This window comes from Oryzias melastigma, linkage group LG11 (assembly GCF_002922805.2).
Source record: "Oryzias melastigma strain HK-1 linkage group LG11, ASM292280v2, whole genome shotgun sequence".
NCBI lineage: Eukaryota > Metazoa > Chordata > Actinopteri > Beloniformes > Adrianichthyidae > Oryzias > Oryzias melastigma.
The window spans coordinates 20,802,863-20,815,647 of record NC_050522.1 but is presented as its reverse complement, the minus strand read 5'-3'; the positions used below and the strand labels follow the sequence as shown (position 1 = coordinate 20,815,647).

At 36.3% G+C, this 12,785-nt stretch overlaps 2 protein-coding genes across 5 annotated transcripts in view; one reads left to right on the top strand and one right to left on the bottom strand.

Moving 5' to 3' along the window:
- Positions 1-6,029, top strand: part of LOC112136642 — an 8,794-nt gene extending 2,765 nt beyond the window's left edge. For both annotated transcript variants that reach the window (XM_024258498.2, XM_024258490.2), the window contains 5 exons: positions 959-1,075; positions 3,050-3,324; positions 3,903-3,926; positions 4,006-4,123; positions 5,647-6,029. In XM_024258498.2, the coding sequence (XP_024114266.1) occupies positions 1,005-1,075; positions 3,050-3,324; positions 3,903-3,926; positions 4,006-4,123; positions 5,647-5,761 (603 nt within the window). In that variant the 5' untranslated portion in view covers positions 959-1,004 and the 3' untranslated portion in view covers positions 5,762-6,029. The remainder of the gene's footprint in view (positions 1-958; positions 1,076-3,049; positions 3,325-3,902; positions 3,927-4,005; positions 4,124-5,646) is intronic.
- A 2,774-nt stretch (positions 6,030-8,803) lies between these two features.
- Positions 8,804-12,732, bottom strand: LOC112136636 (the record flags this gene model as incomplete). Of its 3 annotated transcripts, none has more annotated exon segments than XM_024258476.2 (6): positions 8,804-9,634; positions 10,007-10,152; positions 10,322-10,437; positions 12,265-12,309; positions 12,391-12,430; positions 12,613-12,732. In XM_024258476.2, coding segments are annotated over 6 exon segments (552 nt in total), but the record flags the coding sequence as incomplete, so codon positions are not given.
- Between the last annotated feature and the right edge of the window lie 53 nt (positions 12,733-12,785).

The following is a 12,785-nucleotide window of genomic DNA, read 5'->3' as shown; positions in this document are numbered from 1 at the left end:
TGTTGTGACGTAAAATCTGCCCAACACAAGAAGCTCTCAGTCCACATCTGTTGGCTCAGCTGTTAGACAGGGCAAACAGAAAAAAAAAATGGTTTGTTTTGTTTTCTTAAAATCGAACATTATTCTGCAATTTTAGCCTGAAGTGTTTTTTACCATATTTTTCAGTGTTCCCTCGATTATTGTAGGAGTTACGTTCTAAATATAACTCGCGATAGGTGAAAGTTCTGGCTATTGAGGATCAGGGTTGGTCAGCCCTGTTCTAGATAAACCTTAATATTCCAGTTAGTCTAAAACAGAGTCTCTTGATAACGTTACATGAATGAATGACTAATCTGATGAACACGTATTTATACTAGTTATTTCATATGGCCACTGTGTGTTGGCTCATAATATTTTCTACAATCTTTGCTGTAACTTAACCTGATAATGGGTGGGAATGAGTCGTTTCAGTAAACATATTAGCTATAATATGACGCAATTTTGTTTGCTTTGAAATTTATTTTAAAATATTTGAATGAATACATAGAAATAGGTTGCTATATATTGCTTAGTATTTTTAAATATATTTTTAAGGTTCTCGTATTTTGGAATATATTTCCTAATGTATGCAATACCAATTATATTTTATTGCAATATATTATTATTTTGTAAGAGGCTTTATTTAAAATTTCTATTCCCTTGTCTTGTTTTTAATTGTAAAGTGCTTTGAGCTGCTTAAAGCACAATAAATGAGTAGAGTTTGGTTTAATTTGATTATTAGTCTACAGTTGTTTGAGTCCTCCAACTAAAACGTGGATCAGATAAGTCTTTTAATAGATTGACTATTATTGATGAGAAAATCGACTGTTATTATGTCAAGCATAATACAGTTCCTGTTTCCTAAGTTTATTTCATGTGAAAGAATATTATTCCTCAATTTCTTGTATCGGACAGTACAATTCTCTTATTTATTTTACAGGTGAATATATTTTGGGAGCATAAACTCTGCGTGAAGGAAGCTGAAGATGTGCTGGAAAATCCTTTTCCTGTTTGCATCTTTCCATGTCCTCTCCACAGTAAAGGACTCATCTCTCAGGTTTGAATCCAGAATCTCCCTCACTCTCACCTTCAGGTTAACTGCTGTGTTTTTATTTGTCAGCTACAACTAAATCACTAACACATTCAAATCAGCTGAAATCAGAATCTGAATCTCCTTTATTGTAATTGTATGTACAACAAAATCGTGACTCTTTCAAGCTGTTTTAATAGATGATATTTATATTGTTTTTATAATTAGGGATGCACCAATGAAAACATTTTTGGCTGAATTCTAACTAAAACACTTGACCGAATGGTGGCCAAATATAAAACAAGGATATTGAGTTTTTCTTTATTTTTTAAATATTGCAGTAATAGACTAGAATAAATTGTACACAACTTTTTCAAATCTAACAAATGTTTATAAGTTTTCAAACTTTTCCAGTAAGTGTGCTAGTACATTTCCTAAGACTAGGCCTTGAAACTAAGCTTTAATCAAATTTTGATTATTATTATCCTGGAGTTGGTGCATAACCTCATATATAGAGGAACACAACTTATCCCAGCAAGCGCCAGAACAGATTTGTCAAGAACAGTAAATAAGCTTCAACATAAAAAAGAATCAAATCCTGACATCTGAGAGATCTTATAATTGTAACAGACAAAGCATTAACAACTGTGTCTTTGTCAAACCAAAATAATGTGCACAAGAAATCTGAACATCAATCTGAGAATCATTGGATGCAGCACTAAAGCAGTCCCAACAGCTTTTTGACCCACTAACTTCTTTTATTAATTAGATTTATTTATTTTAGAATACTTATCCCTCTAAAAATAATAATATTTTCCAGAAAAGAGCTCTTCCTCACTGCAGGAGTTCCCCTGACAGCACCTCTGACACGGGGCTCTGTCCTGAGTGCTGATCAAAGATAGCTGGCGGTGCCGGACCCTTCTAAACCCCCACAGTAGGGCCAGCGGGCTGATCTAGCCTCTCTGCTCTGTGGATGTTTAGAAGGGTCTTGCGGTGCAATTGCTGCATTCTGCCGCCAGAGCGCTTTTATTTGTGAACAACCTAAGAGGGGAAAACCAATACAACCAGGTATAACATTTTTAAAATAAATATTATACACATTTCGGTTACAGTTGTTTAGGTTACATTTTATTATTTACATAAAATTGCTTTAAAAAGCCTTCAGCTGTCAGCTTTGCCATTCTAAACTTGTAAACTGGAAGTCACTTTGCACAAGACCGGCAATGTGTGATGTCACACAAAAAGGGTCGATTAAAGTTTTTTATCTCCATTACTTTTGGAATGTGGAATTTTGTGGATCGTTGGATTTATGAGGAGAGCTGCTGGAGCGTCAAAACAGGACAAAGCTAGAACCAAACAATGTTGGACACAGAAGGAGTGCCGCTAACACCTCTAGCCTTCCTTTTAGCCCCACCTCTTTCTCTTGTTCCTCATGCTGTTCTGGGTGTTTAGCTCTTAAATGCCTGATTAACACAGATGTGGTGAAGGTTTAGGCAGAAGAGCCGCCATGCGACAATTTAGTTCAACAGCCTCTGCAAAATGCAGATCTTTTATCGCTGTCAAGCACTTTGAAATATTTCAACACATCTAACATTTTAGGCTCTCAAGACATGTTTGTTGAGTCATGGCATCTCACACAATGTTGGGTTGTGTTTTTTTTTTTTGTTTTTTATGCAATAATCATCCATATACATTCAGTGTATACCTACCTATGTGTATTTTTTGTTTTTTATTAGTTTGGTTTTAGCTAAGTACTGTGTCCTTAAGTTTTTATAAAGAGTGCTTTCAAATATGTTGGATTATTATTGGTATTATTATGATGTTTTTAACTGAGATTGGTCAATGAATTGATCAAAGTTCATTACGTTTTTACTTTCTTTAGCAGAAAAGGGAGAAAAGAAAATGTCAGACTTAGTTTTTTACTGATGATTGTTTTCTTTCCTGGACTTTAATCAAATTTAACTGATCACATGAATTGTTTTGTTTTCTCTGTGATTGTAGAATTCCTGACAACTTCACGTGTTACAACTCATCTGACCCAGCCGCCCTGAATGCCTCACTGCTGTACAACGATCTTTCCGACATAGGGGAGCTCTGGAATCGAGACGATCTGCAGAAACCTCTTCCCTTTTGCTCTGATATCTGGAACCTTTTGTCATACCACACTTGTGTGGTCTGCAGAGACAAGCAGGTGTTTGCTGTTTGTCAGAGCCTGTCTGAAAGTGCAGATCTACGGATGGAGGATTCATCAAGAGCCATCAGAATCTCCAGATGTGGTGAGTCAACAGCTGGGTGATGAACTTTCAGTTCTGCATGATTGACTGGAATGACTGCAGTTGAGGTATTGAGAAGAGTGGTGACTAGTGAGGCTTTCAGAGGTAATACTGTGACCTGTGTGGTGATGGAACAGTCAAAAAATAATGGTGCACAGTAATACTGAGTGGTTGTTTGCAGGTGTCTTAATATGTATGGGGTAAGACTGTTAAAATGAAACGTACGTCCTCCACCTTTGGGAGCCTGGGAGTTGAAGTCCCCGCTCCGAACCCCAACAGCAACAGTTTGCTGGTTTCCATGGATGTTTTTTTTAATCTATATTTCAAACTGGGACCCCAGAATGGATTAAGCTGCTTTCAAGAATGAATACCTGAGTTTTTGTTTGTTGTTGGAAGTGATTGATGGAGGTTTGAGGGTAAAATGTCTATTTAGAGCTCTGAAGACAATCTTCTATTCTTTGCTTTGTAAAAAAAAGCATCTCTATTTGTTAGTTTTGCTGTCTTGATTGTTATAAATGTGCACATGTTCTAGTAAAAGCATACTCCTGACTCCAACTGTTTGTTTTTCTTGTTGTTTGCAGCTTGTGATCAACTAGACAACAAAGGTAAACCTTATTGACTCTGATTTTCATTTCTTTCCATTTTAAATGTTTCTGTCAGGATCAACCTTTTGTTCTTTTTCAGCTGAAATTCCAACCACTGCTCCAACACCTGCTGAAACCCAACTGCACTGGTCCATCCCCACAGCTGTCTCCATCATCATTTTGCCAGCAGTTGTCTCCATCAGCGTTTATTGTTTTAGGTAGGTCGGGATGAGTTATGGCTATACTGTCAGATCAGGATCAGCTTAAAGTAACACATTAGATTGTAAATTTGAAACAAATAAACAAACTTGAAAGTACACATCGTAAACTTGATAGAAATATTAAAAATTTGGAGGATAAGAAGGTAAATTTGTATTCATAAAAAAACTGTAAGCCTAAAGCTGTTTCCAAACGGAAAAATTACATTTATTTGTGATAGCTGCTGTTTTTTTATTTTCAACTTGTTGTCCTTTTTGTTGCTCTCCTTCTTTGTTTCAGTCCTCAGTTTACAGTTTTAATTCAGACTTTTCATTTTAGGTGTTGAGGCTTATTTAATGTGGAGGTGGGGCTTTGAGACTATTGCCTACCAGGACAATAAAGATAGTAGGGGTTATGGTGACGTATAATGGTGATTTCCATTCAAGAACACAGTCTGTTGTTGGTGCATCTATGTCATCATTTACTGTAAATGCCAACTGGACTGAGTAAGAGTCCAGTTGCCCCCCCCCCCCAACATCCCAAATCCTCTCTGGCACCAAGAAGCTGAAATCCCATAGACTTTTATAGAGAAATAAACAGTTATAACTCAGTCATTCTATTTGTCTGATATAACCATTCTCACTCTGGTACATGTTTTATATGTTCTTTATAATCCCATTTATTTCATGATGTCATTACTCTATCACACAATATTAATCATATCCTGGTAGCCAAGAGACTCAAAGCCCCAAACTAGGATAAACACCAAAAATGAAAAGTCTGAATTCAAGCTGTAAATTCAAGGATAAAAGAAGAGGGAGCAAAATATAAAACAAACAAAAAAAAACAAGCAGCAGCCTACACAAAACATTTATTTTTTATTTGAAAATAGTTTTAAGGTTTATAGTTTTTTAAAATGAAATCAGATCTCAAATGTATCTACTTTTTATTTCAACATTTCTTTCACATTCGCAATGTGCACTTTAAATTTCCAAACTTCTTAAAATTTAGAATCTCATTTTTCGTTCACTTAAAGCTGATCCTGCTTTGACCACATATTTACCATTGTTTGGATAAATGGAATTGGCTCATTTCATTCATAAAATGTTAGCATCTAAACATGGATCGTCCTCCAGAAAACAAACAGTAATCATATTTTCTGTCCCAACTCTGATCCTCCATCTACTGATAGACTACTGCTTAAGCTTTTAAAACACTTTTTTGTAAATTCTGTCAATGTTTTAACAGTGTATCTCCTAATTTCTGTTAGACACCTGATTCCTCATCAGGCTCAACAGAGGCCCAATAATGATGATCACTAAGGTTCAGTGTCAACTATCAAAGAACAAATACAAATGTAATTCTGCAAGTTGTTTCATAAACAATTTTGATCTGAAAATGAAATGTTTGTCAGGAAAAATATAAGCTAATTTGATTTTGATCACTTCTCTGTCTTCATATGAGCACAGATTAAAACAAAACAAAAAAAAAAACAGAAAACATCTAAATGTCACTGACGTCGACTTCACTCTGTGTTTTTTAGGAAAAGAAAATCAAAAGACAAACAAGACCCAGAAGCTGCTTTTAAGACATTTCTGAAGGGTGGAGAACTAACAGATGGGGTGAAGATTCAGAAAATCCAAAACTTATGTGTTTGATAACTACTGATCTGTTTGTGGTTTCTGTTGTGTTCACGTTTACCTGGCGAAGTCTTTGTTTACTTAGTTTTTATTTGTTTTTTATTCAATTCTATGTATATGATCCAAATTACACAACACTGTAGTCTCAACAGGCTTTACTCTGGTAATTGTCTAAAAGGATAAAATCTAAATCATATCTGAAACTAAACTAAACTAAGCATCCCTGCCCTTAGACCCCGAGGAAAAACTCCTGCAAAAAAAAAAAGGATTCTGAAAAAAAAAAAAACCCTCAGGGCTGTTCTTTATTTTTTCTCCACCATTTAAAGTTACAGACCAGATAAATAAAAGGATAGAACGCTCACTGACTACTAGTATTTTCTAGACATAATGGGCATTATTAGTACGTGGTGTATTCAACTTTATCAGTGTTTTTGTTTTAGCATTAAAGAGCCAATGTTGGGCTGAAAAAAGCACTTCCTCATGAGAGCGCCGTGTCACAACCTTAACAGATGTCTGAATCTCTGCTGTCATTGAGATCATAGCAAGAATCCAAAACATAAAAAAAAACTTTCAGGATGATTTAAAGCATTAATGTTAACAATTAATCACTTGGAGTCAGAATTAGAAAGGGTGCGTTCTCTGGCGGTATGCATCCCTCTTGTGGCGGTCTCAAAATCTTTTTATTTAGTAAATTTGGTTTTTGAACAAGCCGGAACAAGCTCACTCCTGATTGGTTGACAGTACTTCCTCTAAAAACATTACTCAGACCGACTTGGATTCATCACTGTCAACAGGTTTCAATTGCGGTAGACATACCAGAAAGTGGTGGCGTTCTGGCCTGATTTTGCGAGGGTGGAAGGTAATGCATTTCCTATGGGGGACCTCAACGCTTGAGATGTCAGTTTAGACAGTCTATGGTTGGATCATAAGGAGATAGGAAGTACAGCAAAATGAAAAAGAAAGCAGAGAACACACTAGAAGAAGTGCGAACGTGGGACTTTAACATTTTGTATAAAGATGTTTTATTTGGTTTAATATCCAAAACGCCTATAAAAAAAACAGTATTATGTATTTCATTATTTATTCTAGCAAAATGTCATATCCACTAAAGTTAGTTTTCTTAAAATAATCCCTCTGTTGTGCCTCTTTTTAATTGAAGTTAGAAACAGTTTACAGTGTGAGATTCTCATCAGACCCCAGACCTGTCAAGAAGCTGTTGGATCCCTTGAATCTGTTGAGCTCGTAACTTTTTTCTTGGTATTTTTTCTTTAAAACTGTAAACTGTAAATAAAAAATGATTCTATTGTCTGATGTGTAAACTTATGAATATTGTCAATAAAATGCTGAAAAGAAAAAAAAAAGATTGGAAATCTTGTAATCAACAGTTTGAGCGTGGGTTTTTCTGATCAGATTCAAGAAGTAAAGGAGCTGTTTAGGGCTGCCACGATTAGTCGACCTATCGATGACCAATCGACTATTGAAATAGTTGACTGATTTAATAGTCGTTACTTTATATTGTATAGAGTCAGAGTGTAGTAAAGTTGAACAAACAATCAGGAACAGGCCGAGCACTGCTCGTGCCCTACAGAATGACCTCCAGAGGGCCACTGGTGTGAATGTCTCTACCCAAACAATCAGGAACAGACTTCATGAAGGTGAGTGTGTGTGTGCGCGTGCGTGAGAGAGGGGGTGCTCTGTGTGCGCAGCAGCAAAACATGAACCGTGTATGAGGAAAAGACAGAGAAAGCGCCAAGTCAAACAGCAATGCTTTTGAAATGGATAAAGAGGAAGATTCTATGCAGGACATGAAGATCTTCATGTGCTAATGCACTTTTTTTGTTTAATTAACATTACTTTTTTGTTTATAACTTTTCCATGGAGAATTTCATTTTTCTCCTAAGTGTGTTTAAATCATGTTCTCCTTTTGGGCTTTCCCTTCAGGGTCCCCACAGCCAATGAGTTTGCTCCATCTAACCTTCTGCATCCTTTCCTCTGACACCAGCCACCTTCATGTCTTCATCACTGCATCTTTAAAACTCCTCTCTGGTCTTCCTCTAGACCTCTTGCCTGGCAGCTCTAAACTAAAAAAATTTCAAACCAAATCTTCACTGTATCTCCTCTCTGAACGCACAACTCGACCAAACTTGAGGTAGGTGGACTACAGCAGCACAACAACACACCGGGTGACACTCCTGTCAGCTAAGAACAGGAAACTGAGGCTACAATCAATCTATCGTTTCTTAACGTTACATGGACAATGATTTATTGTCCATTTTTTTGGAAGGAAGTTTTCATTTTCCTTGAGATTTTAGTTTGAAACATTGCTTTTACATTTAGAGCAGAAAGTTGTCTTTTTAACTCAAAACCACCAGCAAAGCTATTTGAAGACAGAAAGGGTTTGTTATTAAATGTATAAACATGTTAAAAAAATTTAAATATCTGACCCATGAATACTTAAAAAAAAAAGTTCTGGCTTCTTTTTAAGTCAGAAGTTAATAAAAAAAAATATTTGTACAAATATATGAAAAAGGTTTTAATTAAACCACTTTATAACGAAAATTTGAAAATCATCAGTGTTTTTTCATATGCAGCTCTTAGATTTAAACGTTTTCCAGCTCTGACTCAAAATCTCATATATATATGTAGTGAGTTCCTGGATTCTTCATTACATTTTGTCTCTCACAGTTGAAGATGAACATTACAGACCAAACTCGTCTTTTTAAGTGGAGCAATTTGCAGAATCAGTGACTGAATTTCTTTATTTTTTTGCCCTCTTGTGTGCTTTAGTTTCCTGAATAAACTCTTTATTGCTCCATCAAGACTGTTTTGGTTCCTGCAGTTGTTCCGGTTTTTCAGATGAGGCAAAAAAAAACACTTCCTGCTGAAACTTTACCCCAAGATGAACCGACTCTAAATGAAACCCTCAGACTATTACAAATCCGGATTTCATGAATAACCCCCTCCATCACCAATAATTATGTTTCTTTTTTTACAAGGGCAATATGTAATGAATAATTAACCTTTATGTCAGTTTAGCTAAATTATGCAAGAACATAAAAAGAAACTTTAAAAAATACATTTATTTTAGAATGTATAAAATATACATGTTTATCAGTTAAAAAAAGTGCAGTTGATGAGAAACTGTGACTGAAGGGTTTTATCTCTGCAGACCTCTAGATGTAAACCGGTCTCTAAATGATGACCTTCACATTTTTACTCCTAAAATAAAAAAGTTAAAAATGGCACAGACTATAGCACTCTATTAGAGCGCTGGAAAAAACAAACAGAAGAACCTTTACATAGAAAAAGTGACTATTCAAAGTGCTTTACAGAGATTCCTATATTTTTGCAAAAAGACTGAAACTTAAATTAAAATAAATATTAAAAAAATAATAAAGTGCAGTAAACAGAGTACAGTAGAGAGACAAGAAACAAGCGACAGTGGCAATACAGATGTAGAACATCTTTAAGCTTATCAGAAAACTGCTTCAATCTGTGTGAGATGACAGCTAAAGGAGCTTTATCCTATTGATGTTCTATAGATTTGATCCCTCGATGGTTCTGAACTTCAAATACGACAAACAAGTTACTTCAAACAGTAGATGCAATGATTTAAAGGCCCGCTACAATGACACTTGTGATTTTGGTGTTAACAGTCTTAAAAATCAACTCTATATTGCACTGGCATCTGGTTAAAGACCTGAGGTTAGGAGTGTTGAGCTCAGTTCTGATCCATCTGTGGAAGCACCGTTCTGAAGGAGCAGACAGAAGACAGTTACTGCAGTGCAGGAGCTGCAGGCAGGAGTTCAGGCACTTCTTGGTTCTCTGTTACAAGCAGAGAGAGGAGTCGGCTTGACATCTTCAGGATCTTCAGGATCTGCTCTTTCAGGTCTGAGGAAACAGAACAGATAAATGTTCAGGAGATGAACAGAAACAAAATGTTCCAGAGATTCTGCAACATCAACTCAGGACTGAAGCCCCAACTGTTCTGAAAAAGGTTTGAGGAACCTCTGACAGCAGGAAATCTGAACTAAAAACTCAGAGGAAGTTTGTCTTAACTTTACACTAAAACCTTTCTGTTAATTAGGAAAATTCACAGGTGGAATCATTTTCTGTAAATTCAGGTTCAGAGCTCTACAAAAACAACAACTTTGATTCATATTTTTGCAGAAATGATTTTCATTCTTGATTTTTGTTCTATAAAGTGACAATCCCGTGTCTTTGCAATAAAAACTGGTTTTCAGTTTTGTTTTAATAACCTACAGAAACGGAGAGGCGTCTGTGGGGACTTGTTCATTTTTAAGGTTGTCCATGATGGCGTCTGCTTCACTCTGGGTCTGAGACTGTGAAGACTGGAGTCCGTTGGTCTGGGATCTGGAATTGTTGTGAAACGTGAATCCACAGCAGACCTGTAGAACCAACAATTCATGCACAAAAACTGTTGAACAGAGATCTCTATCCTCCAACATCAGATCAATCATCTGAACAGACTGAGAGAATCAATAGGAAGTGATTAGAAGAGAGAATCAATGAGAGGGGGCACAGCATGAAAACTGAAACAATACTTGAAACAACTACCTGATTCAGAATTCTTTTTATCCCAAACCTGAAGATTAATCCAACGATGACAATTAATGCAAGGAAGATGACGACTCCAATAACGATGCCAACAATTCTCCCTATTGAAAAACCATCTGTACAAACAGAAGAAAGCAACAATGAATGAAACTACTTAAACCTTAATGTTTCTACTTCAGATACTTTGTTCAAACTGGTATTGTTCAGGTTCCAGCAGCCACCATTTCTCATGTCCTCATGCACCTGTTGTGCATGTGTGGTCGACTTATGAGTTTCACAAGAGTTATCTGCAGTGCTTTAAAAGGCCGGTACTCATGGGTACTGGCACTTCGAAAAATAGCTCTTTAAGAGTACCGCCACTTATCCACGCCAGATCATCCCCCCATGTAGCAGTCATAATCCTTCCATCTCAACTGCCCTTCAAATACTTGGATAGTATTTTATTAAAGGAAAAAAGAAAGTTTATTATTTTCTCCTTTGCAGTTTTTCTAGACTAAAACTGACCATTTCCATGTAAAGTTAATTAAATTTGTGCAAGGGAACCCTTACTGTTGTGTCAACCTGCTGTTATAATGACAATATTTTGCGCCATCTGTGTTGAACACGTTTGAGGAGCGCGTGTAGAAGCAGGTAGAGGTGAGGGAGGGACTTGGACTCAACCCTTCTGATATTAGAACCCACAACAAACTAGCTGCTGCTTCCTAATACATACATTTCATTCATAAAATTAATATAATTTATTGGGTTTACTGGATTCTTTGGAAAAGTGAATGGAAAAAAAGTGAATTTCCTTCCTCAAATTGAATTAGTTTCCATGGTCTCACTCATCTTGACTCTGGGTGTTTGAAAAGCTGTCCTAACTGTTCTTGTTCTGGTGACTGGTGCTCACTGAAGGAAATCTGGGTATATTATGACTCTGCAAATAGTGAATCACTGATGAAAAAGTAAAGATTTCTATTTCTATAACAGTTGTGGTCATTGAAATCAGCATCACTTACATTAATATCATTAGAAATTACTTTACATTTCATTGAATGACAGCATCACTTAGTTTTTCCATTTCAGAAAACTGTTATTTTGTTACAGTTAGTTGCCTGTTTGTGTATTATTAAATCAAATGAAAACCAATGTTGTGATTGTAAACCCATTTAATTTAGCTACACAGTCAATGTTTGACTACATTCATTTATAGACTTGACCCAAACTCCCCCTTTCTTACTCCGTATTATGACTCATAGAAAAAAAAAAAGTACTTTTTATTGATTCTCTGCATTTTATGTTTCAACTTCCATGAAAGAGAGAACCGCCACTTCTTGATGTTCACTTAAAACACTGGTTAAGTTACCCTCCAACCATCTTAAGGTTCATCAAAAAAATGGAACGTACCAATAATGTGCATGTATAAATGTACGTGAAGTGTTTGTTAGGATAATTTAAGTTAGACGTTCTCATGATGAATCCGTGATGCTTTTGAATGGGGTCTGTATGCTCCACTCTAGTAAGTAAGGTGGATGTACTTGCTCCTTACAGACTGCATGCAAAAGGGGTGCACATGTAACACCCACAAACACCCACACTGTCTAATGTCCTCATTCCTATCAGTCAGACTTAAACAAACAGACTCCTTGCACTGGGTTTGAGGTAGGGTCACTACAGATCACTAGTCACGCTTCGGCCCACATGTGAACTGCAGATATTCTCCCCTGGATGACTCGGATACTGAGAGATTATTTATTTTGAGAAGCTAAAAAAAAGCATCGGTACACATGTTTGTTCAAGTATTTGCTACAATCTGTTGGCCGCAGCATACCCATAGATAAAATGTGCATGAACCTTTTCACTTTACAGGTTTGCTCATTTTTTGCTACCAGAAACATCAAATCCACCTGTAAGGACAGTTTGGCATTGTGGGAGTTCCCACATGTCACTGACAAAAAACTCACCGTCTACTTGAGGGGGATCTTTGGTCATCAGATGAGTGCAGTTGACTGAAAGAGAGGAGGAAGGTCAAGATTTAGAAGATGAAATGATTTAAAGTTTGTGGAATAATCTGATCCTGCAGCACTCACCTTTACAGATAGCATTCAGTTTTGAATGTCTTCCGTCTTTCTATTTTTGAAATGCAAAGAGAGGTGAGGTTAGAGCTGAAAACTTTGACATTCCTGCAGAATGTTCGGACGTTTCCTAACTCTAATAGTTGATCTGGATTTAAATGTTTTCTGTTGAACGTGTCTGGAAATGTTCCACGTCTGCTGCCTTGTTCAAACTACCTCATATATAAAAGTCCTCACCTTAAAATGCATGTTGTAGCGCAGGAAGTCTTCACAAACGTAAAGCTCCACTGAATCATTCTTTAGGGTCTTTACCACACTTTTGTTGTATCGTGAGTTTATGGCAACGATCACAATACCCTACAAGAAAAAAAATGTTGACATTGTTAAAACAGAACACTTTTAGTTAAAGC